Raw genomic sequence first — 26,868 nt, 5'->3', positions numbered from 1 at the left:
CGCACACGCGAGGCTCGCCGCTTGTCGCCCCCGCGCCCCTGTCACGCTGGGCCGTGGCCTGGAGGCCTTTGTCCCGCACCGGCTTTTCCTCTGCAGACGCCCGGGCTGCACGGCACTCAGGAAGAGTTCGCTGCCCCCGCCGGGCTGCGGGTCCCTCCCGGGGCACTCTGACGGCCTGCAGCGCGTGTTGCTGCGCTCTGTGCCACCCGGGGCACCTCAGGGGAGGGCCATTTTTGCTTCATCTTCGTGCGCCCATCTCCGTGGGCCCTTGGCCCGTCGGACGCGTCAGCTAAGCAAGCCCTTGTAGCATCTTCCAGCCAGATCGTCCTCCCACTGCAGATATTCTGGGTACAAGGCCAGGCCAGGCCATTTACCAGCTCCTGACCTTAGAAGAGAGTCATGACCTCTCTAAGATGCAAGTTTCTGAGCAAACTGTGGGCGCAGGTCCAGGGCAGTGTTTCTCAGCCCTTAGAAGACCCAGGTCTTCTTTTAGCAAATTTTTTTTTAATGTTTTTAAAAATCATATCTATATAATGATTTTCCCAAAATGATTCTTGATCCATGAGTGTCTCTTAACTGAGATGATTTTCCCAACCTTTGCTCTGTTTAGTTTAAAATTCACTGATGCTGGAGCTAGGAGGGAGAGGATGAAGTCTGCAGTAGGCCATGTTTCAGTTTTGCCCAGGGTCCTCCACCGGAGAGTCCCGTCACTTTGCCCCAGAGCTAGTCCAGTGTAAAGTCAGACTAGAACGGAGTTGGGAATGGGACTGTGCTGGGAACAAGGTGGAAGGCATCGGTTTTTGGAGGGACTGCTCTCAGCCAGCCGATCGTTTGGTTGGTATCACTCCCTTCTGTGAGGGATGGAAGAAGCTATACTCGCTGTCCCTTGTTTAACTGTGCCTCTCTGTAGCAATTAATTCATCCAAATTCTGCCAAACACAGAACTGTTTAAAAATAAACAGATGCAAAAATGTTTATGTAGGTTGTTCTTATAAACACAGGGAACCCCACCTAGCCTCAGGTGCTCCCCCAGGTTCAGATCAAGGCACCTCTGGCATCAGTGTTCCATCGCCAGGACCTGCCACCCCTACTGGTGGGTCAGGTGACTATATCCCCCAAAGAAGTGGGTGATTCAGGGTGACGGAGCTCTAGACCTCAAGGACTTTTGAGAAGGAATCAGACTGCTAGGCTTCCCAGTCCTTATTCTTCAATAATGCAGAGTAGGTGCTCCTGTATTATTTTAGGCAAACCACTTACCTTACTTGAATGCTACTTATTTTACCAAAAAAAAAAAAAAAAAAAAAAAAAAAAAGGAGAGGAACAGAGCCAGACCAGATTAAGGAATCCAGATTTCTCACATCTACTGCCCAGAGCCAAAAGTTAGGCCCTCCTCAGTGTTCACAGAAAAACAGATTGTCAGAAAAGAGGAGCAGGTCCAGAGAAATCCTTAACTACTCAAACTCAAGTTGAATTCATGTGCATTGTGGTAATAATTCAGTGGAGCTGCACAGACATGGTAAGCTCCTGCTCTGCTAGGTATTGGGTGTGAAAACTTGAGTGAGTAGACACGGTCTATAGTTTGAAGACCTTATAACCTACCAGAGTAGATAGACAAATAGGTAATTTGAGTATTATGTAGAAAGTGCTAGGTGTCTGCAGAGAACCGACATTTTGGTCCAAGTCGAAGGCTATAGCCACATTCCTGGAGGAAGGATGTCTAAGCTGGATCCAAAAAAAAAAGTCATCTAGGTCAATACAGGTGGGAAGGCCATTTGGTTCCAAGCAGAGACATAACATTATTCATATGGGGCAATTTACAAGCAAGTTGAAGCTACAAAAAACTGAAATAAAGGGGAGATGGGGAATAGCAAAACTAAAACTTGGAGAGACACATTATCATGAAGTCATGGGAGCCATTTTGCCATGCATAACTCTGTTCTACCAACAGTGAATGAAGAGCCTGGAGAGGCTCATATTAGAGAGACTGGTTGATACGACTGGGTATTTACTTAAAGTAATAATGGAACAATGAAGTTTTTACTGATTTGTATGATGGTCATAGCATGCCATGAGTGTTGGTTGTGTTAAAGGGTAGATTTTAATACCATAAATGAATTCCTTAAGTATATTTTTCTAAATCCCAGTATTAATTGGAAAGCTCTCTGAAATTCCCAAGAATTTTAAAGAGGGAATTGAGGGGCACCTGGATGGCTCAGCTGATTAAGCGTCTGACTTCGGCTCAGGTCATGTCACCTGGCCTGTGAGTTCGAGCCCCCACATCGGGCTCTGTGCAGACAGCTTGGAGTTTGGAGCCTGCTTTGAATTCTGTGTCTCCCTCTCTCTGCTGAATCCTCTCTCTCTGCTCCTCCCCCACTCATGCTCTCTCTCTCTTTTAAAAATAAACATAAAAAATTAAAGAGGGAATTGAATTTTTAATATTTATTTTGATGAAGAGAAGGTTGAAGGTGTTGACCGAAAATCCCACCACGAGATGCCGCAAGTGCCATGTTGGAGCTCATGGGAATATGATAGCATGTCTTGGGAGGGAAGACTAGTTATGTTCATATTCCCCAGAGGGTGGGGAGATATACCCTCTCACTTCATTTCCACATGGGGAGGAAGCTCCGTCTAGCCACCCAGAAGTAGAAGGAAACAGGAAATCGGTGCTAACTTCCATGAGTGCGGCTTCCTCACAAGCAGAGCTGGGTGGCAGAGCTGTTCTGTGAGGAGGCCCGCCTCGCTTGCCCAGGGCAGCTCCTGGGGCAGCTTCTCAGTGCTTCCAGGCCCTGGGGACTCGGCCTGCCTTTCTGTTCTCTCTCTCTGTCTTTCTTAATGTTTTATTTATTTTTGAGAGAGAGAGCACCAATAGGGAAGGTGCAGAGAGAACAAGGGACAGAGGATCCAAAGCAGGCTCTGGGCTGAGCCCATGCAGCCCGTGCTCATACTTATGAACTGTGAGATCATGACCTGAGCTGGAGTTGGACGCTTCACCACCTGAGCCACCCAGGTGGCCTGGAGTTAATTCATTTTAAATAAAAAAATACCAAGGTGTCTGGGTGGCTCAGTTAAGCATCTAATTCTTGATTTCAGGTCAGGTCATGATCTCACAGTCATGAGATTGAGCTCCTCATCAGGCTCTGTGCTGGGCGTGGAGCCTGCTTAAGATTCTTTCTCTCTCCCCCTGCTCACTTTCTCCCTCTCAAAAAAATTAAATTAAAAATACTAATTTTTCAAAAGGTACAATTCTAATGTTCTTAATTTTTATTTTCAAATAATTATCATAGGAAGTTGCAAGAGTAGTACAGAATGGTTGCGTGTACTTTGTACTCCAGTGGTTCCGGTTTATTTACCTATAACACAATATCCAAGCCAAGATGATGACAGTGGTACTATATCTGGAGGGTAGGTCTGTGCCAGTTTACCACGTGGGTAGATTCATGTAACCACCACTGCAGTCAAGATAGAACACCCCTCCATTTTTACAGAGATCTCTCTTGTGCCCTCCCTGGCCCTTGGCAACCACTAAAGACTTTTCCATCTCTATACTTTTGTCATTTCGAGTATGTTATATAGAGTCATATAGTAAGTGACCTTCGCTCAGCCTGATGCCCTAAAGATCCATCCAAGTTGTGTGTACCAGTAGTTTGTTCCTGTTAATTGTGTAGTAGGTAATGTTGAGTAGTATCCCATGGTGTGGATGTGCCAGTTTACTTTTTAGTTCATCTACTGTGGGGTATTGGGTTGTTTCCAGTTCTTGACTATCACAGATAAAACTGCTATGAACATTTGTGTACAGGTTTTGGTGTGGACATAAATTTTCATTTCTCTGGGATAAATGCCCAAGAGTATGATGGCTGGGTTATATGGTAAGTTTATGTTTCATTTGTACGAAGTTGTCAAGCTATTTTCCAGAGTGGCTGACCCACTTTACATCCCCATCAAAAATATATGAGGGATCCACTTTCTCGGAATCCTCTCCAGCATTTGTTGTAGTCACTACTGTTTATTTTGGCAGCTTTAACAAGTTTGTAATAGCCTTGTGGTCTTAATGGCTAATGATGTGGAGCATCTTTTCACGTGTTTAACTGCCATCTGTAAATCCTACTTGGTGAACCATCTCTTCAAGTCCTTTGCCCATGTTTTAATTGGATTGTATGTTTTTTACTGTTGAGTTTGAAAGTTCTTTATATATTCTAGATACTAGTCCTTCAGCAGTCACCCAGAGGCTTCTCTTGCTTTGCATGAAAATAAATGGAGACAGAAAGAATACGGTTCTAGATTTTTATAATGTTCTTTAGTCCTACTTTTTCACCTATAACTTCTGACTTCTTTCTCAGTTGATAAGGAGGTCTGGTTTATCCTTGAGAAATATTTTGGCTCCCTTTTTGTTCTTGAGATTGGGGTTAGAAATCCTCCACCTCATCCTTTGTCTTTCAGGAACCCAACCTCTCTCTCTCCCACTGAACTGCCTTCCGAGAGGTGAAGGGTATGAGGACTTTCTTCTGTGAAGGCTTCTTGCGTGAAGACACATGAGAATTAGCCAAGTTGGCATGTGGTCCCTGTGTCCTCTAGAAATACCAACAGAGGGAGACCATCTTCAGGAAGAGAGAAAAAGCTAGGCATTTCTTGGCAATACTATTAGATAACTAGTCTTAACATCTCCAGGTTCACTCTGTGAGCCTGGCATCCAATATCCCCTGACTATAAATTAAGCATTGACTCCATGCCAGATTCAGTGCCACAGCTACCAAAACAAGTAAGACCCAATTCTACATTATGCTGGAGGCTTACAATTTAGCATGAGAAGGTAGACATGTAGTTGCCTCAGCAAATGAGAGCAATAACATGACACTACTTGCAGTAGAGCCTACTGACTCACGACACCTGCTTCCTCTTCTCCTCAGCCAGACTGCGTTCCCAACCTGGAGATGGGTGTGTTCGTGGAGTTAGGTATAGTCCTGTCACCGGGTTCTGGTCAGCGGAGCATGAGGGCTCTGTCCTCTTTCACAGAAGTCTCCTACATACCATCTTCTGTTTTATTTTCCCTTCCACTGGCTGAATGGAGAGGACCATAATGCTGGCCTAGAAGAAGGCAGAGTCACAAAATGGAAGGGATCTGTACCTCACCTGACCAGGATCCAGAGCCCAAGAACATTCATTGGGTCTTTTCATGAACATTGAGATTCTGGGGGTGTTTGTGCAGCAGTTAGCTCATCATGACTAATACACAGAGCACAGAAGTCACAGGTCACTACTCTCTTCCAAATACAGGAAGGCTTCCTAGAGGAGGTGCCTGATTTCCCTTGGAGCTCATCCCACACTGCATCTCAGATACTATAAGTACTACTTTTACAGATCAGGAATTGCATTGTTGCTTCTTTATGCTTGTCCTCATTCATTAATTTTTCTCTTTTGAAATACCATTTTATCCTTAACTTGGCTAACAATACTAGCTATACAAAGCATGAAAGTTGCATGCTATCAAATTCCAAATGGCTTATTGCTTTTAGCACCCTCCCCCCTTTCAGCAAATTCTTCTAGCCTTTTGATAACTTAATTTATATCCTTTCCACATATTTATCCAAAAGGCAGCTTTTAAATTCTGGCATGGTCACCCACTCTTCCTCCTGGGCTTTGATGCTACCAGATGCTAGAGCAAAAACATTCACAATATGCCTACAATCTATTTCAATATATAATTCTATCCAACTGAATGTCAGGCATTTCTAAAGAATGCTCTTGGCTGATATAATGTCCTGTGCCCAAGTTAAGGTTTTCATTTGAAATTGCACATTGGAACGCCTCGTGCTACTTTTTGCCTCCAATTTATAAATCTATCACAGACTCTCTCTCTCCAGTCTATCTTGCCTCCTTAAAAGATTAACCGTTGAGAGTAGAGTTTAATGTGATTTTTTAAGAAAGCAAATCAAGAAAAAATACTTTGCTTTTGAAAGGGAATGTACCCTCAGGCAAAAGAAAAAAAATTCTGTTGGGAACTGCCAGTTGTCACGCTCGCAGCTTAAGATGGATCAGGATTCCATCCCTGATCGTCACACAGATCCTTATACTTATAACCCGACATCTTCGTCTGCAGCCAAGTAATTAGAGGGGAAAAAAACCCCTGCATTTGGATATATTAGAATGTGTGGAGCCTGTTAGAGTATCAGCAGATTCTTGAAACAACTTAAGAGAAGTTTTTACTTAAGTGTTTGGCAGACTTAAACCATATCCCCCAAAGTATACTAAATTTCTCTTCATTTGGGGGTGAAGGTAGGGGAAAAGGGCGATTTGTGATCATGATTATTTAAACATAAAGTAAATCTTTTTATTTGATTATATTGTCTTAAGGTATTTTTAGGAAATCAAGATGCTAGTTCTTCCTTTGAATGGTTAAGCATGGACTTTAAAAATTCCCAAATCAAGTGTGATATTATTGGCCATGTGCTTTTCTTTCCGTGGTACTAGAAAAAGAAGATATAACGTACTTGAACCTTATAGTGACTCTGAATTTCTCTTAGTTTAAAAAAATGAAGGCTTTCTAGGAAAAAAATATTAAAACTACTTCCAATAAAGTTTCTTCCAAAGTTGTGATAATATAACTGGCATCCAATGAGTTTACAACATAGGAGAATACTCACACTGGAGACCTATCCTTATACTTCACTGTCTTCATTTAAAAGGCTAACATTTAGCACCTGCTTACTCCAGCTGAATAATCAGTCTTTAAACATCAAATGAATGGTTGCTTCTGGGTTTCAATAAATGAGGAAAATGATCTACCCTCTAATTTCCATAGGGAACTTCTGAGAATTAATAAGACTGTTTATTAATGGTGGCTAGATATTCTTAAACATGACCATTGTTTTTAATTATTCATTCTTTCTTTCCAGTCATTAAACTAATAAGTATTTATTGAGCATATACACTTCTAGGTCCTGAGTATTTAGCAATGAACAAAAGAGACAAATCTTTGCCCTCATGAAGCTTACGTTCTAGTGGGGAACATAGACAATAAGGAAGGAATTGGTTAAATATATAATAAAACTTGAGGGGCAACAAGCACTACACACGAGGCAGTGTGAGGAGATGAGAGACCACCCAGCTAGGAGGGGGTGGGTGCAGCTCCTTTAAGTCCAGAGCTCATGAGGGGCGACCACGGAGTAGAGCACCAGATGGAGTGAGGACGAGAGCCGTGTGAAGGTTTGGGACAAGAGTCCCATGTCGAGGGGAAAGCTTATGGAAACCTTTGAGACAGGAGTGAACTCAGGGGCTTCTACAAAGAGGAGAGAGGCTGGCGTGGCCAGGGCTCCGTGGGTAAGGGGGACATGGTAGGGAAGCTGTAGTTGGGTTAGTGTCTGCTGGGGCTTTAGCTCAAGTCAGAAATTGAGGTTCTGTTCTAAGAGCAGCCAGAAGCTCCTGGAGGGGTTTGAGCAGGATCTTCACTTGTTCTCATCTATATTTCACACCTCTCACTCTGGATCTATTTGAAAGAATGGCCTTAGGTACAGGGAGATACAGTCAGGAAGCTATGGCTGAGAGATGACAGTGACCCGGGCTGGGATGGCAGGACGTGAGCCATGGTTGGATTCTGGATGCATTTTAAAGAGGAACTCATCAAGTTCTGTGTGGGAGGTGAGTGAGGTTGCTTTCCAGGGTTTTTTTGTCAGATCCGCTGGTTGAATGAGGGTTCCATGTTTTGGGAGAGGAGTGGTTTGGAGAATGGTAATCACAAATCCGGGCTGAGCCGACTTTAAATGCCTTTCACACACCTAAGGGGAGAAATCCACCAGGCAGTTGTGTGTGCGAGCTCTAGAGCAGAAGGCTAGGCTGAAGATAGGAATTGGGGGCCACCAGTATGTATACAGGATTTAAGTCATAGGCCTCAAATCGTCTAGGGAGAGAATAATGAAAGAGAAGATAAAGAGTCCCAAGGATAGACTTAAAAGTGAGGGCAAGGCAAAAGTCAGCAGTTAAGGAGACTGAGAAGAGGTGCCTAGTGATGTAAGAAAAATACAACAGGACTGGAGGTCCCCAAAGCCAAAGGAACCCAGCCTTTTAATATTAGGAAAAAAATATGAAGCTGCTGGTTAACATACATTCATATGTATAGGTTCTGGTGAGCCCACTGAGTATGGGATCCCAGCCCACCTGGGTTCCAGCCTTCACAGTGACCCTGAATTAGCCTGGTTTCAGATCTTGGCTCCACCTAAATGGCCCCCCTGTTGAGGTCATTCCTGCCTGCTGTGTCCAGCCAGAAGCTGCCACTGACCATCCCACCCAGATTAGTCCGGCAGTCTCTGCTGCTGTCTCTGTACCTCCTCACTCCCCACCCCCACCTCCCTTCACTTCCCTGGAGATCACAGCTCAAGAGGGCAAAAGGGGGCAGATCAAAGAGGGAGCCCAATATCCTCAGAGCCAGAACCTTGCTTTTATAGGGCTCCTGGTCTGGCTCATGCTATTTCTTGAGTGCCCAAATGGAAACTCCTATCACTGGAGTGAGAGGTAGTACAATATAGTAGTTAAGAATTTGGCTCCAGAGCCAGGCCTTCCAGATCCAAATGCCAAATCTACCAAGAACAAGTCACGTTGGCCTCCTGGAAATTACTTCCTGTGTCTCCATAACCTCACCATGAACTGGAGGTGAGGAGCAAACCTGCTTGTTGTGGTGACTGTGAAGATTGAGTTAGGGTGTGAGGTCCTTAGACCAATGTGAGTGTCAACAGCACAAGATGCTGTATCATCTAATAGTTGAGATTTTTACTTGCCCAAAGTCAAATGGCTAGGTGAGGTGGAGCTAGTCATAGAGCCCACTTTTGCTGGGCTGCAAATTCTGGATTTTCAGCCACTTTGCTGCCTTGCCTGCGAGCAGTAAGCAGAGAGCCAGAGAGAGTAGTAGTTAGGGATCTCTTCCTCGGAGGGTCAGCTGCTAAACATTTTCTACACAGTCCTGTTTCCTACACACACCCCCCTCCAAGACATGTCCCTCAGATGCATCCATCAGTTAATCCCTGTAGCAGGAAAGTCGTACTGATTTGGTCTTCTAAATGGAGATGTTGAGGGTAGATACTTTCTCACATAACCAGTGGTGAAGCTCAGGTCCAATTTTTACCTCTCTAAAGGAGAACTCAACTTTCACCTGCAAACCACACTCACGACACGGTGCACAACTCCATTTGTCACCTGCTCGATAACCCTTGTCTCCCTGTACATGTGCTGGTGTCCTTTACCTGTGTGGCCTTGTCTGTGTGAGCAGGCCTGATGTGAGCATCTAAGAGTCCGAGAGGCCCTTTCCAGCCCTTGTTTGCCAGCATTGCTTCCCACCTGACAGCCAGCCAGGCGGGGGACCCAGGCAGTGCATGTCACTGGCCCCACCCCAGCAGCCAGCATGCACTCCCTGAGGTGCCCAGTCCCCTTCCTGTTTGAAGACCAAATCCCTTTGCCCTTGGCTTCCACCTTTTGGGCTCCATCAGCTTTCCCCAGAACAAGGTGCTTCCATCTTCTACACGACAGCTTTCAAATCGTCCAGGACACTGTGCAGCGCCCCCCCCCCCTTCCCCCCCCCCCCCCTGTCCAGCCATTCTGAACTGCCTTGCATGAGCAGCTCCCCCTGCTGACAACACCCTCCTCTCACCATTTGCCCCAATGGTAAAGTCCTCCTTACCCTGTGTCTCACCCCGAGTGCTGCCTCTTTGAGACTTCCGGTGTCCCGGGGAGTCCCTTTCCCAGTCTGACTGCTGCTGTGCATTCTCACAGTGATTGTCTTGTTAGCCTGGCGTTGGCCTCATCCGTTCTCACTGCTGGAAGAGCCAACGCAGAGGCCAGGGACTGTGCGTGTTGATCTCAGTTCCCCTGGTGCCTAGCATGGAGCTGGTTCTCCACAAATACTTGTTGAGTGAATGATGGTGCCCAGTTGTGAATCAGATAGGCCGGGCCCCTTCCTCTGGGAAATCATCAAGGCTGAGACAAGTGTTATGAGGAAAATGAATAAGTTTATGTGATTTGCTGGGGGACGGGGGAAGACACCCTAGATGGGGTGTTCACTCCCCACCCCCTGACCAGAGCTGAGATCTGAAGGCTGACAAGCAGCCAGTTACAAGAAGGGGTGGCCAGAGGGAACGGCCAGCCTGAATCCCCAAGGTGGGAAAGAGCTTGTCCCAGTGGAGGAACAAAAAGGAGGTCAGGACAGAGCATTAGGGGTGAAGAGGAGAGTGCTGCATGGGTCCCTAAGGGTGGAGGGAGTTCGCCTCAGGATTTAGGTGATGAGGGACCTGACATTAGTGTGCAGCTTGCTTGGAGTGGGGTGAGGGGCTCCTTCAGTCCCGCCTGATGCGCCCGCAGAGAGCGGACGGCTGCAGGAAGGCACCTGGCACAGCTGGACCCACCTTTTTCTGCCCAGGCCCCGCTTCTCTTTCCCAGACGTTCTTTCTCCGGCCTAACACCAGCGGGTGTCAAGACAGTATGGTATTAGACCTTCACACCTTCATGTGACTCCCAGTGCCCCGCTAAAGGAATGGGACCCCTGAGGTTAAAGACTTGTGTTTGGATTGGACAGGAATCCCCCTTCCGCAGGTCCCATCGGGAATCAGGTCCTGGATATCTATGCCTTATTCTGCCTTCCACAGGACTCCTAGATCTTAAAAGAGCACTCAGATACAGCGTGTGAACTGTTGGGATGTAGATTCAAAAGCCAATATTAAAAGACATCTTTGAGACCATCAGAAAAAGTTTAGAATACCCGGGTATTTAGATGATAGAAAGGATTTGTTCTTAATTTTGTTAGATATGATGGTGGCGTGTGTCTTTATCAGATACCTGATTTGGAATCCTACAGGAAAACATGGAGATACATGAAACAAGATTGGCAAAGTGCTGATAATTTTTTTTAATGTTTATTTATTTTTGAGAGAAAGAGAAAGAGAGAGCACAAGGGGAGGGGCAGAGAAAGGAACACAGTCGCAAGCAGGTTCCACACTCTGAGCTGTCAGCACAGAACTTGATCTGGGCCTCAAACTCTCCAACCGTGAGATTGTGACCTGAGCTGAAATTGGATGCTTAACCAACTAAGCCACCCTGGTGCCCCAAAATACTAATAATTCTTTATCTGAGTGATTGGTGTGGGAGGGTTCACTATACTATCCTTTGTACTTTTGTGAATGTTTGGAACTTTTATTTTAAAAAGTAAATACACATATATAAAAGCATATTTATATAAAAAGTACATATATATATAATCAGATATAATTTAAAAGGTGTATATATATACATATATATACATATTAGATATCAGTAAGAGGCTAAGGAGACATTTGGAACAGAGGTAAAGATCTATTCTGGCCCCCTCTGCTGCAATTTGACCACTAGGATGGCCACTAAATGCCCCAAGAAAAGAAATCAGGCTTCTGCATGCCTCACTCATTGAGGGACTCAGCAAGGCCTGGGAACCACCTGCCTGGACTCTATTTCAGGACAACATTTTTTTCAATCATATACTCAAACCTAACTGGAATTTCGGAATAGGCAGAGCAGTGTGTGTCCATGTTCAACAGCAGTGCTTCTCCTTCTCCTCAGAGTAGAATGTCAAAGAACCAAAAAATCCCAGAGGGACCTTCAGGGAAGTGGAGAGAAGAGTTGCCAAGTCCAAACTCAGGCACCATTGCCCACAGAACCAGGCTCGCCTTGGGTAGAAGAGGCTCGCCTCTGCTTCTCTATTTCAGGATGTGCCAGCCCACTGGCAGGCACTCCCAGGTAGGGTTTCCCAGGCACTTTCTTTGCAGACCTCACATTGGCCTGCGGAGGAAGAAGCACTGGGCACAGACCTCAAAGATGACAGAAGCCAAACCCAAATGGTTGACATTTCAAAAAGTCAGTAACTGTCGTCTGTATTCTTTGGAGGTCGACCTTCTCTTAATGGATAGAGATGACCCTGCTCTGCTTTCCCCGGGACCATTTATCCTAAAGCACATTGACTGCAGAGCCTGTGGATGAGGATGGGAGGGGTGTATAAAAGGAGGAGAGACCTTCATAGGAGAGAAGCCTTGGAAGATGCCCTGAAGTGAGAAAAGCCAAGCTAGAGCAAGATGCTGACTTATAGAGAAGACAAAGAGAAAGAAATGTGTCTGTGAGCACCTGTCTGTCTTGGGGGGCTTCAGATGGAAGCCAGTAAATAACCAGCCAAGCAGTATTCCTTGAAGAGTTTCTGTAAACACATTGTGATTTCCTACAGGAAAATGTCTCTGCCAGCCAAGGGCTGACCAACTGCTTGAGAGAGAAACACATTGAAGACAGCCCACAGCTCAGGGAGGCAAATGGCAAGGGCTGTTAGAAGCTCAAAGGTAGGAGACAGGCAGGGCATCAGGGAAGTCCCCCCTGGGACAGTGAAAGACTGCAGGAGCACAGGTGTGGAGGTAAGGAGACTCAGCTGTCTCCATCTGACAGGAGACAGATCAAACAGCCCCGGGGTGGAAGATCCATGTGGACAAGACTTCTGCAATGTTGGTATGTCTCAGGCCATCTGGCTGGGGAGCTCTTGATAACACTGACACCTGCCAGGCACTCCTGAGGCTGGCGACCAGCCTGTTGGTTCGGACATCACACTCTGGGAAACACACTGTAATGAAGTTGCAATAAGTGAGGTTGTAGAGTAGAATGGGGCCAGCTGATGGATGGCATTGAATGGCAGGCCAAAGTTAAAGAATGTTATTTGGTGGCTGGAAGTTAGTAATGGCTTTTGATTAAGGGGAAGGCATAATGATAGGGTTCTCTTAGGAAGAAAAGATGGGTAGGTGATGTGCTAGAAGAGAAATAGAAATACAAAAGAAACTGGACATAAATAACGTGGCAATAGAGAGTAAAAATAATTTTATGCCTGGATGTTGGTTCAACAGAGAAAACTGTGTAACAAAAGCTCTCATTTACGGTCCAGACATTAGCCCCTCAAACAATCCAATGCAGTAAGTGCTGTAGTCTCCAATTTACAGATTATTAAAAAGAAGCTCAGAGAGATAAAGTAACTTGCACAGACCCAACTTGTCTACAGTAGGGATGGAATTTTAGTGTAGGGCTGACAGGCTCCAAATGCCATGCTCTCTACTCTCCCTTGTCCAGATGACAGGAAGAGTATATTAATTGTCTTTTGCTGCAATGACAAATTACTAGACTTAGTGGCTTAGCCACACAAATGCATTATCTTAAGGGGCACCTGGGTGGCTCAGTTGGTTAAGCATCCAGCTTCGGTTTAGGTCATGATCTCATGGTTCATGAGTTCAAGTGCCACATCGGGCTCTCTGTTGTTAGCAAGGGAGCCTCCTTTGGATCCTCTGTCCCCTTCTCTCTCTGCCCCTCCCCTGTCCTCTCTCTCTTTCTCTCTCTCATATTTCTCAAAAAATAAGTAAACTTTGGATGCCTGGGTGGCTCAGTTGGTTAAGTGATCAACTCTTGATTTTGGCTCAGGTCATGATCTCACGGTTTCATGAGTTCAAGCCCCACATCAGTCTCTGTGAAGGCATCACAGAGCCTGCTTGTACCCTGCTTGAGATTCTCTCTCTCTTTTTCTTTCTCTCTCTCTCTCTCTCTCTCCCTCCCTCTGCCCCTTTCTCACACTGTCTCTGTCTCTCTCTAAATAAATAAATAAATAACTTTAAAAAAAGAAAATTATATATATATATATTTTATATATATATTACATATATATATATATAATAAAACAAATGATTATCTTAGAGTTCTATAGAGTCTCTGTATAGAATCCCTGGGCTAAAATCAGCAGTTCTTTTTTTGTTTGTTTTTTTGGCTTGAGGGCTGAGTTGGTCTTCTTGTCTTTTCCAGCTTCTAGAGGCCACTTCCATTCCTTGGCTTGTGTCTCCCTTCCTCTGTCTTCAAAACTAACCACATTGCTCTGACCATTTTTCCTGGCCGTGTCTTTCTTTTTCACCAAAGCCGGGAAAGAGTCTCTGACTTTAAGGCCTCATGTGATTAGATTGGACCCATTTGGGTAATCCAGGACAATCTCCACATCTCAGTGTTTATACCTCAGTCTTATCTGCAAAATCACTTTTGCCTTGTGAGGTAACAATGCACCATCTGGATATTAGGACATGGACGCTTTGGTGTGGAAGCATCGCCCTGCCAAGCACAGAGTGATGCTGCTGCCATTCTTGGACACTTGGCTTTGTGCCCAATGCATGTTCTGGCAACGCGCCATTACAGAGGAGATTTTTTGTTGAATCAAAAGTAATAAAATAAAGGACAGCCCAGGAATTTTAAAAGGCATGGTATTGGTAGAAGAGGAACGGTATGGTGGGAGTAAAGCCTGGCAGCATGAACGCCACTGCTAAGTTTGTTCTAAACACACTGCAGACATTCCTCTGCACCATTAATCCTGCTTTAAGTTCGATTCTGCCGTTGTCAAGACTAGTAGCTACATGGACTACCCAATGTAGGAGCCTGACCGCAGAATATAGATGATGCCTAAGTCTGTAGTTTCAGTGCACAATTTTGTACTAATTCCCTAAATTCTAGAGTCAAATTTCTATCTTCTGCTTTCGTAGACTGTCTAAAGTCTGCATGCCCTCAGACCACTGCCACCCTTCTTTTTGTTTTATTTTATTTTTTTTACAGTGAGTAGCCATTACCTTCGCAGCCTAACATCCCTTTGTTCCAACTCTAAGCCATTTATAAAGCATGAATTTTATGGAAATTATATGAACCAGTAGGGTTCTGTGAGCATAAATGAAAAGTGCAGGCTATGTGAAATTGTTAGTTAAAGCTCAGTTAATCCTTTATCATTTTCTTTTTAAAGTCCTATCATTGGTTCATCGGAAATGTTAAAGACTGAGGGTCTTATCGTAATGTGACAAAATGTAGAAATACAATTTCTTCATTTTGGTTTCTTTTATTTTATAGAAAGAGAGCATTGGCGTTTTGTTATAGGCCTTTCAAAGCAAGAAAATGATAACTCAGGAACATTAAAATTCACGTACTTTGGGCAATAAGCCCTAAGCTTACTGAAGAACGTGGTTTGCAGTCATTGAAGTGATTTAATGGAGAGCCAGGCACAAAGATTGTTGAGACAGGAAGTTAGGAGGGCCCTCAACTACAAATGAAGGCGGCTGCTGTTGAAGCCTATCATTTTCTCATTTAAGAAGCCTGATTTAGTGAGCTGCACATATGAGCGCAGTGTGCATTCTGAAATGAGTCTAGCAGCGAGAGCTGCTCCCAGGAAGAGTTCCACATGAGCAAGCACTTCTGGGGGACAGGCAAACAAAACAAACCTTGAACATTTACTGAAAAATGAAGGCCACATTTGGGCATGTGTGGTTGCCATTGACTTTAATGGGAACAGCCTGTCTGTTTCTGGGATTCAGGACATAAAATCGGTGGGAAAAGTGCGAAATAGGAAAAAAAGAAATAAAGGATCCATTGGACATTGTGTTTAAAGAGGACAAGAAGAACCATGTGTCATAAAGGGATGAGTTAAAATTCACATTTTGCCAATGAAGACCATTTTGTCTCTTAACAACTTATTTAATGCTGTTATGTTTAATTCCTGGAGAAGGAAGCTGGAAGAATAAGCACAGGTTTCAACACAATTTGCTAATTTCTGATTGACAAGTGGAAAGTTAGAAATTGCAGAGATGGCTGGGAAGACTCACCTCCGTTCTGCAGACACACACACACACACACACACACACACACACACACACACGCACAGACATGCATGCGTGCAAACCAAGACCAACAAACAGGCATGGAAAGTATCTTACTGGCATCTTGTTTCTGGCATTGCTATAACTACACACAAAACAAGTGATACATGAAATGGTAGCAACATCTGTTCAAGAACTTGTGGGGCCTTCCTCGCAAAACAGTTGTAAAATCTTTTGGGGACAAAAATATTTCTACGTCTGTGTAGATGCTTTCTTTTAAGGGAAACAGGCGCGCATGCGCGCGCGCACACACGATGCAATTGTTGGGCTAAAAAGACTGCAATCAGAAAAAGAAATCTCATCCACGTCTTTAAAATGTTTCTTTAATTTTTCTCCTTTCAAACCAAGTTACATGAATTGCCCTGAAGGAACCCCTTGAAGGTTTTTCTTTTTTTTTTTTTCTTTCCTCTTTTCTTGGAATCCCAGAACACAGAAATTGTCATAAAGCTAAAGTTTAAGGTTCCTCATGGTAAGACTAGTAACACACACTTGGGTGCTCAGTGAGTTTGTTTTGATTTGGTAGGAAACATTTTCTGACCTTGGAAATGAAATTGTTCAGTTGTCTGTTTGTTTATGGCCGAAGCCCTATGGAGGGTTCTGGGTACTTGTGTTAGTGCATCTTTGAAATTCTCAAATCCACAGTGTGTGGGAAAGTTATACAACGTGGGTTTAAGCATCGTTCAGTATGTTCCTCATTAAGGAACCCAGATTTACCTCCTTCCCACGACTCCCCAATATTAAGTTTACATTTATCACACAGCAAACTGTCCAGGCTGAGGGGGTGAACCACAGACAGTAGGAGCTGAGCCTCTGGTTATCTGTTTACCCTCTCAGTAGTAGACAATGTAGAACTTGTGCCTTAATCAGGCTGCAAATGTCTCTCCAAATGAGTTATTTGACTTTTCCTTCACTCCAGTGTCTTTTAATATTAGGTAGCATTTTTATAACATGTTCTTAATTTTTTTTAACAACTGGCCTCTAGCAAGTACAATTTATTCAGTTGGAATGGTTGAAACTTGGAGATTTTGTTGATTTTACCATCTTCTGGACAGATTTGGCTGTGCAAAGTGATGTGTCTTTGTGGACGGTTAAATGTTATCATTTGTCTGCAAAGCCATCCCATTATACATTGTTCTTTGAAATGACTGATGATTGAGTCTTGCTAAATGTAATGTGCCTCTTTTGGGCATTGCTGCATTATCCTATCGTTGTAGCCACTTTGCTGTAGAAAGCGAAGCACACCCATCTCACAGATGAAATGTTTTAATCTGCAAAGTATCCATTCTGGGAAAGTCATGGCCAATGAACCGGGGGTAGGGTGGGAACTCCCCAAGCTGAGCTCATGACAAGTGAGAGACGAGACAGCAAGGGCCAGTGTCTCTTCATACCTGGAGGAGGAGGCAGCTGGTGGGCAGCACCTGCCCATCTCTGCTTTCCTAACCGTATTTGGCTTATCGCTCTCCATAAATCACAGCCAAGCCCTCCATCCTTTCCCTATCCATTCACCTTTGCAGTCCCCGCATCCCGCACTTCCCCTGGCTGTGGCATCCTGCATCCCAAGGTCCCAGGCAAACCATGCAGCTTGATTTTTCCTCCGGCCGGCAACCCTGGCAGGCGAGGAATGAACTCTTCTCAGAACAAGAGGGGAGATGAATAAAGTGAGCAAAACTTGATACTCTCAGAATGTTAAGAAATGGAGAATCGAATCACCCTGTCTGAGAGCCATTGGGTAGTTCTAAGGGACAAAATAATTATGGTAGCAATTCAATTGTAGCCCAAACTACACTTGTTACAGAAGCACTGAATGGAGCTTCAGAAGTCAACCTAGGGACCACAGGAAGGCTGGAGACTGGAAGCTGACTGCAGTCCCCACATGATAATAAATCCCTTGTCAAGAGATCAGAGTTAATCGTATGAGCTTACCTCCAGTAATTATTGTGGGGGATAATTAATAGAATGAGTATGGAGGAAGGAATAGGGTGATCTGGAAATGATAATATTGAAAAAAAGAAGTCATGCTGAAATTGGCTTAGGTGTTAAGGAAACCAAGTGATCTGGTCAAGAATGTGCACTGGGTTCAAATCTGTGCTCTGCCACTTACCAGCTGTGTGACCTTTGAAGAGGTTACTGAATTCCTCATGGGTAGGACCTGCCTGCAGGGCTGCAGTAGCACCTGAGGTCACTCAGGGAAAAGGTCTGGTCTCAGGATCTGGCAGGATGATGCCCATCACATGGTGGCAGTTACTGTTTACAGAGAAGATAAATCATCTTCATTGTCTTTTATAAATTAGCAAGAAGTCCTCCCCTATTAATAAGCAATTGTATTCAGGATTATCAATAAGATGTGGGTTGAAATTATCTCATCAGATAAATAAGGGAATATTGTTTGGGAGCCTTTAAGCATGCATTTGGAGGGAAGCAGCCACGCAAGAATTCTGAAAATCCGTTCATGGCATTGAGTGAAGGAGCACGCCGCCCTTGCAGCCTGCAGGACATTCTTTGAGTGACGACAGGCATTTTGAAAGTGCACAGGGACCTGCCCGACATGTTGATAAAATCATCCAGGAGATTTTGCAAGAGCTAAAACACTGAGCCTGCTCTCTGAGACCTGGCCTGCATCTCCTGTGTTGGATGGAAGAGAGTAGGTGTCACGGGGTCCTGGACTTGGTATAGCAAGACGTTTGGTTCTTGGTATTCAGGCACCACATATTCCAAAAACAACTAGTGAAAATGGGCTACAATTAGCCTATAAATGACTTTTTGTTTCTTAAATTTTTAAAAGTTGCTTTTGGTTGTCATTTTGGCCTTGTTGGGAATAAAACAGGACCAGGAGGCCCTGGGATTCTCATGTGTCTCATTCGGAAATATTGCATTGCTGATTTAAATTTGCAGGCACTAAAGAGCCTTTCCCAATAGTCCATGTGGGAAGCAATTGATAAAAATTGGCATATCTGACAATAATTCGCATACTAATGGATCAGAAAAAAGAATAGTTATTTTAAAATTTTTTAGTTTAAAAAAGGTGCTCGTGAGTGATTCAGTCACTTAAGTACCTGACGCTTGATTTGGGCTCAGGTTATGATCTTGCAGTTTGCGAATCAAGCCCCACGTTGGACTCTACACTGACAGTGCGGAACCCACTTCAGATTCTCTCTCACCCTTCTCTCTGCCCCTCCCCTGCTCGTAGGCATGTGCACCCTTTCTCTCCCTCTCTTGAAAATAGACATTTAAAAAAAATTTTTTTTAAAAAGAATAGTTCTTCACTTGTTCAAGATTGTTGAATATACAAAGACCTGTAAGTTCATAAGCACCCCCCACCAGTGTAGATGGGCTATCTGGAAAGGTCAGGCTCTTTAGAGCTCTGCAGCGAGTGGGCCTCATGTGTCACCCAGTACATGCATGTGTAAGACGGGACTCTAGAGCTCTGGTTGAGCTAACAAGCCCCTGAGAAGGTGTGCATGCACAGGACTGCTCACTGGGTCATCACCGGAGAAGGCTGTCCAGCACACCCCAGCATTGCAGGACTTGAAAGGACCTCAGACATCACCCACGTGATTCTAAATGGGAGCCAAATCCCTCTGCAAGTTCCTTTTAGGGGAGGGAAATTGTCCAGATCCGAGTCTTTTGAGGATCGATTTAATTTTTTAAAGCAACCAAACTTCGCTCAAAGCCAGATCTAGTGAATAAGGTAATGGTCAGGATGGACAAGTGAAAACTAAGATAGGGCCATAAAATGACAAAACTGGTTGGCTCTAATGACCCACAAAGTGGTTCTGAGAGATTAATTCCCAAAGCACCTAAAGAAACCTGGGCATCTCACATTGCTGCTGTGGTCACAACCTCTCTGAGGGCAGTGGAAAAGCTCATGTCAGATCTTAAAAATGTTCATGCTTTTTGGCCCAGAAATTCAATTTCTAGGAATTTATCATAAGGAAGTTATTGAGACGGTATGCAAAAACTTAACTATTTGAAGCTTGATGCAGTGTTAATAGCAGCTTAAATATTGGGAGTGTCCTTAATGTCCAACAGTAGGGACTGGCTAAATTATAGAAGGGCCTATAAAGTCAATATACTGTGCAGTCACACAAATTAATGCCGCTGAGGTGTTTTTATTGATATGGAAAATTGTTCACATTCCATAAAAAGAGCAGGTTATAAAACGTTGTGAAGATATGATCCAGGTTAAAGTATATACACATGGGGAAGGGATAGAAAAGCATAGGGAAAGACATTAGACCAAGTAGTAAACGGTGGATGGGCCTGTGAATATTTTCACACTTTTTTTGCTCAGACCTCTTATGATTTTCCTACAGTGAAAATTATTTTTGTAATAAAAAGATAATAAAAAGAAACATCACAAAGAGGAAAAGGGGGTGCTACTATCCTTGAGAAGGAAATTATGATGGACCTATTTTAGTTTGTTAGAGTTCTGAAGCAAAATACCACAAACTGAGCGGCTTAATCTACAGAAATGTATCTTCACAGTTCTGGAGGCTGGGAGTCCAGACTCGAGGTGCTGGCAGATTTGGTTCCTTCTGAGGGTGTGAGGGACGACTCTGTTCCAGGCCTCTCCGTAGTGTCTGGCGGTTTGCTGGCAACCGTTGATATCCCTTGGCTTCTGTTGTATCACTTCAATCTCTGCCTTCCTCTCCACAGACTATTCTCCCCGTGTGTGTGTGTCTATATCCAAAGTTCCCCTTTTTATAAGGACGGTAGCCATATTGGATCTGGGCCCACTCTATTCCAGGAAGACTTCATCTTACTTAGATCTGCAATGACCCTGTTTTAAATACAGCCACATTCTGAGGTATTAGGGGTTAAGATTTTAACATATAAATTTGGGGAGTTGGGGGACACAATTCAATGAGTAAGAGTACCCCAAAGACATAGCCACACTGCTTCTACCCAACTGCCGGTACTGCTCACCTCCCATCCCAGCCGGTGCCAGCTGCTGTCTATAGTAGGAGCGTGGGCCAAGCCTGGGACGAAGGGCGGGGGACAGCACTGACAGCCGTGCTCAATTTTTCTGGAAACCCAAAACTACTCTAAAAAAAATTAAGTCTATTACTTTAAAAATGAAAACCAAACAATATGTTACAAATAATGAAATTTGCAACGGATCACACAGTCAGCTACCCAAAAGGGCGTTGGGTAGATAAAAGTTTGGGAAACAGCATTAGCCCTTTTTCAAAGGTGGTTGAGAAGATACAGATGACCAAAGTGTGTCCCAGTGGGATCTCCAGGATTCAAACAACCCTAGCCGATCACACCTATCTCAGACTCAACAAAGCCCTTCTGATGGAGCTTTAAGTGAGTGGGAAATGGGGGGAGGGGAAGGAGAAACAAATTCTTATTCAAAGAAATAACAATTTGGAACTGGCACAAGCGTGTCAACAAGTTATGTAGATCTTATCAGCATCGCATTTTGGGTGCCTCCCAGCTATCCAGCGAGGTTCCACCAGCCTGTCCACACCCTTCAGCATCCCACACACAACAAGCGTATCAACACCTCGGGAGGCTCCACTGTGGCCAGGCCTGCCTCCTGGGGCCCCAGAGAGTGTACATTTTCTCTCTCCTCCCACAATACCACCACACCGTCCACTCTGTACGCTCGAGTGTCTTGGGCCCGTTTCTCTGCTCACATCCTGTGAGTTGGTTGGGTCTAGATAGAGAATTGAATGACACCTTTATGCTAATGTTGGAAAGAGTACCTACCTTGGGAAACTGATGTTGCCTTGTCTGAAGAAAGAGAATGTGTAGTTTCAGTAATGTGATGAGAAAAATGGTATTAGAGTCAAAGTATAATACAAAATATATAAGTCAAACTATAATAGGCTTATACTAGGTGCTTCTACAGATAAAAGCTTTGGGATTTTACAAAATTATGGAGGAGGGATAAGGCATGAGACTTTGGAGAGTCCCCTCGCCACCCCATCCTTCCCCAGAAATAAGGCTCTTGTAGCATATACATTGCTCCGTGATAATACAGCCTTTCAAATGTAATTTTGCTAAATGATGCAAAAAAGCATTTATTTAGACCAATGAAAATGATAGTCTTTACTATACATCTCAGCCTTCTTTTACAATTACCTGTTTATTAACATTAAAGTCAATGAATGGATCTCCTTGTTTCTGTGTTTTTATTTTTAGGCAGCTTTAAGTGCCTTGAAACAATTTTCTGAACAAGGACTGGACCCAATGGAAGGGGCAATGAATATTGAAAAAGGTTCTCTTGAAAAGTGAGTAAGTCTTCTGCCGTATTCTTATATTTCTAATTTTGCAACTGTACAAAAAAATAAGACATAGATAACAATAAGGTAAACAAAAAACCTTAAGACAATAATATCTATATCTTACAAAATTATTCATATTATAATTAAATATAAGTAAATGAGAACAGTATATATGATCATTTTCATTTCCCAGGAAACATCTGTGAAAGTTTTGGTCTACGAATTGGTCCTTAGTTCTCCATTTTAATGCCTTTGTTGGAAGTATTTGTGTGAGTCTTGCTGACTATAGAGACTTGCACAACTTTTAAAATACTGTTTTTACTTCATACTGTTGAGGTTTCTTCTGTCTCAACTTTCTCTGATGTAAAAACTTTCACTCACACTCCTGCTAAGTTGTGAGAGAGAGAGAGAAAAGAAAAAGAAGTCCAGAAGAGGTATTCCCTCCCCTTGACTGCATTTTGTTTTCCACGTTGTTCTAGAAACACAAGCACCCATTGCCACGAAAGTGTGGCTCCCAAGGGCGGCCAAGGCAAGGATGTAGCTGTAGCAAGAATTTCTGAAATCCAGCTCATAGCTTCCTTATATCGAACATCAGGTCTTACCTGAGCGACTGAATTTTAGGTCTCTCCAGAGGCCCAGTTTATATGAAAGAAATTGAAAGCAATTGCATTTACATAGAAGAATTTGAATTCTTTGAAGGCCTAAAAATCGCAGGTGAGATTTCAAAACACCCATACGAGATAACGATTTTTAGAATGAAAACAAATAAATAATCCAGGAAGTGAAAACCAGATACATCGATCCTCCGGTTAAATAAGCATACCCCCAAAACAGCACTTGGTCATTAATATGTAAGTGGTGAGAGCGTGAGAAGAAAGCATTCGGTAAACAGACGAGGTATTTTCTGTTGTCCATAGATTGGCAACCATTTATAAGCTAATTTAATCAAAACCATTTCCACATGATCTCATCAGTAGACTATCTGAACATAAATATTGTTGTTTCACTTTAAAATGTCACTTTTGTGGTGACCTTTGAATCCTGTGTGCCATCTGCTAATAAACTTGTCTGAAGACGTGCAACCCTGGACCTTCAGCTCTTGTTAATGTATTAATCTTCCAGACAAGCCCAGCATCTGGGAGAGAAAGCGGACAATAACCAGACACACCCGGGCTCCATCGCTCAGGACTGCAAGAAATCAAAGTCGGTCATCTAGCAGCTCCCAGAACCACGGCTGCCACCACATCCTTATAAACCTGTCAGCACGCATGAGGGTGTCTGTGTTCAAGGAAATGAATGACTAATACCATTATTTGAGTCTTATGTGAAGACAACACTATTCTAACACAAGAGATAATATACATAGTACTGTTTATTCAACTGGGGAAAAATAAAACTTAGAGCATTTCCCTCGGAACTTGAGATCAGATCATAACTCACTTGCCCAGAGGCAGGAGAAATCTTATCCTGCTACTGGAGCTTAAAATAACAATTAATGAAAAGTGTTAGAAACAGAGGTAAAACTTTTAAATGATTAATAGAGAAATTGGGTTTGGTTTCATTGTTATGATTGCTTTGTCGTGGAGCTTGTGTTCAGTTATATTCTCTCTCTCTCTCTCTTTCTCTCTCTCTCTCTCTCGTTTTAAATAATGCTTGACGATTCAAAGATTAACCAATGACGTGCTGTGGAATGTGATGGTCGTTGTCTTCATATAGAGTCACACAGTTTCTCTTTTTATGCAGATATTTGTAATCTTCATCCTGTATCAATATGAATGACTTTAAGGCGCACGCCTCAAAGATGTATGCAAACAAACACGGTTTAAATCAGGTCAGATATTTTATTTAAAATATGAAATCATGTTAGGAACAACTAGTTTCAATATACTCCAGGAATTAAAAAAACAAAAACAAGGAAAAAAAAAAACAGTTGTGGGTTTTGAGCTCCATAATACTATTAACCACTAAGGGGGCGTCTTGCCTCCACTGACCATTTCTCCAGATTCCACGTTCCGTGGTGGAAATCACACCCACCCTCATCCGTGTGTCAGAGCCACTCACTGTTTACATCAAGAGTGTTTTTAATAACCGCCTCTACTTGGGACAGTGAGGAGGATCAACATAAATAATGTACGTGGCGGGGAAGGGAAAGCCTGTCGGAGGAGCGGGAGAGTCTTGCCAGCTTGTAGCCAGCCACGCTCTGGACCAGCATGTTGGAATCCAGCGTGTAGCGAATGCAGTAAAAATTTGGTCGGTTTCTGTGTGAAGCGTTGTCATTGTTGTTCTTTCGTTCCCCGGCTCTCGTCTCTTACGTGTCACCTCAGCGAGACCCATCCCGGAGGCCGCCACCCAGCCCAGTCATCCTGCTCAGTGGTGGCTCTAGAGAGCGTCCCGGCTCCTGGAGACACCAGCTGTCTCTGCGAAACTGCAGAGTGGCCCCTTGGGTGACGAGGAGCCGGGTTCCTGAGCAGCCAACGTCATCTCATTGTTCAGCCTTTGTCCTTATTGATTCGCAGACGTTGTGCAATGAGAAAACACTATATGGCCTACCCGCTCGGCCCAACCTGACAATAGGAATATGATTATGTAAGATTTCATAAGCAAAACCACCACAAATCATGATCTGGCTGACTCACACACGACTGGAGAATAAACAAACAGCAACATAAGGAAATAACTCTAAGGTTGTTTTTAATGAGTCCCATGTGGGGAAGTCCGCCAGTGTCGGGAGGGCCGGGCGCCCTTGGAGGAAGTAGGTTTTGTTACATAAAGCCGGGTCCTTGTGGAAATCAGCACATTTGTAAAGTTGGGGTTCACAAGGTAGGCCAAGCTGAACCATACATCCTGCTGCCTCGCACCAGGGTGTGGAGAGCCCTGAATCTTGGCCTTAGGAAGGGACAGGCTGTTTCCTCTGCTCTGCCGTTTACCACCCGAGGCTTAGACCCTCCGCCGGGTGCCGAACAGGCCTGTCCGCAGCACCACTTGGGGCAGGGGCTTTAAAGTAGATCATCAGTTTACCAAACACAATAAACATGGGCTACCTCCTGCGGCCCACGGTCAGAACAACACCAAGGCCGTCAGGGCCGTAGGAGAGTGATGAGCCCAGGGAACAAACAAGCTAATCAGTTCTCACAACCCAAATATCTGGACCACTTAACTCTTGAGCTCTCTGACCTGAGCCAGCCACAGAGCTGAGGTATGCCTAACACAGCAGAGCCCGGGCGGGCGCGGGAGATGTGCATTTGCATCGGATCTCAAGTTTAGTGGTGGGATATTTATTTAAAAATTCCATCCCACCTACCTGCCTGTAGAGCCCAGCAAAGCTTCTAGATATTTGGCCGGGAACACAGCCCGGCCTGGGAACCCTTTGGGTTTTCTTTGGGTTGGATTAGCAATGCAAATGTTGGGTGGCCTGCAGCCGCCTGCTGGAACCCGCTAGGATGCTCAAGCTCCTTCCAGAGCGCAGTGTTATATATCATTGGAGGGGAAGCCATTAAGTAGATTTATTGAAAGAATGTTTCTTCGGCACAAGAAGATCTTTTTGATGAAAAATGGAACTCATTATTCTTTAAAGGACACAGATTGACTTATCTCCTTTATCAATTACAGTGTCTGCTTTCAGCTTTTCTCAATCAGCAGTGGGCTTTGTAGTCCCTTCCCAGCGCGGAGGCCAGTGTGCTTTATGAAAAAGGTTTGTTTTTACATTTTAATTGGAAATACAATATTGCACTTTGGAACTCTGACCATCCCTTTCCAGCCCAACTTGCCAAAGGTCGACGGTGAGACACCAGCAATCAGGCTGTGATGAGGGTGTCATTCCGCCCTTTCCTGGGGTGATGTACCAGGGTTGGCCTGGCATTCTTCTCCCCAGCAGCGCAGTGAGTTTTGTTGTTGTTGTTGATGAGAGCTTCAACCAAAATCCTGCACCACAAAATAAAAATAGATGCATGAAAAACTTGGATTATACCGAAGTTTTCAGGACTCCTAGCAACCCTGGAAATGGGGTCCAGACCCATTGGCTGGTGTTTATTCCCTATGTGTTCTGTGCCTTTTAATGTGCAAAGGCTACTTGTTATCATTGTGGCCAAGGATGATGGAAAACCTACCAGGTTTGGGCGCCTGGGTGGCTCAACTTCGGCTTGGGTCTTGAAACCACGGTTGGCGGGTTTGTGCCCGAGTCAGGCTCTCTGCTGTCAGCGTGGAGCCCACTTCAGATGTGCTGTTTGTCTCTCTCTCTCTCTGCCCCTGCCCCACTTGTGCATGCTCTCTCTCGCGCTCTCTCTGTGTTTCTCAAAAATAAACATTTAAAAATTTTAAAAAAGAAATGAAGAAAGAAGGAAAGAGAAAGGAAGAAAACCTATCAGTTTTGCACACAGAGCTAAGAAGTCATTAGTGGCAAAATCATATATGAATTTGTTTTTGAGTTTCCCCTAACTTACCCAATGCGATATAGGTACCTGACAAATGTATAAATGATACATTGAATACATGCAAAAATGGATAAATGAATAAGGTACCAAAGGGTTAGATAAGCCTGTTAAAGAAAGAAACTTTAAATCTCACTGCGTAACAGGACACAGAGCTAGTCACTTGTGGTAATGTATGGCATTCCCATTGATAGCATGATAGTTCCTTCAGCACCAGGGGGACTGTGGCATTTCTTTCTCCTTTTTTAAATATTTTTATTTGTTTAATGTTTATTTATTTTGAGTGAGAGAGAGAGAGCGAGCATGAGATAGAGAAGGCCAGAGAGAGAGAATCCCAAGTAGGCCCCATGCTGGCAGCGCAGAGACTGATGTGGGGCTCCATCTGACGAACCATGAGATCATGACCAGGGCTAAAATCAAGATTCTGATGCTCAACAGACTGAGCCACCCAGGCGCCCCAACTGTGGTATTTCTTAATAAAAGCATGATGAGTCCAAATAACCC

General features: G+C 44.0%; 1 protein-coding gene across 7 annotated transcripts in view; it reads left to right on the top strand.

Moving 5' to 3' along the window:
• STAU2 (staufen double-stranded RNA binding protein 2) overlaps positions 1 to 24,204 on the top strand; it is a 294,518-nt gene extending 270,314 nt beyond the window's left edge. For all 7 annotated transcript variants that reach the window (XM_029923407.1, XM_029923405.1, XM_029923406.1 and 4 more), the window contains 2 exons: positions 21,855 to 21,943; positions 23,060 to 24,204. In XM_029923407.1, coding sequence (XP_029779267.1) covers positions 21,855 to 21,943; positions 23,060 to 23,153 — 183 coding nt within the window. In that variant the 3' untranslated portion in view covers positions 23,154 to 24,204. The remainder of the gene's footprint in view (positions 1 to 21,854; positions 21,944 to 23,059) is intronic.
• Positions 24,205 to 26,868: the final 2,664 nt, after the last annotated feature.

The sequence above is a fragment of the Suricata suricatta genome, chromosome 15 (genome assembly GCF_006229205.1).
Source record: "Suricata suricatta isolate VVHF042 chromosome 15, meerkat_22Aug2017_6uvM2_HiC, whole genome shotgun sequence".
Taxonomy (NCBI): Eukaryota; Metazoa; Chordata; class Mammalia; order Carnivora; family Herpestidae; genus Suricata; species Suricata suricatta.
The sequence above is the reverse complement of the archived record's forward strand: the minus strand, read 5'-3'. Positions and strand labels throughout refer to the sequence as shown.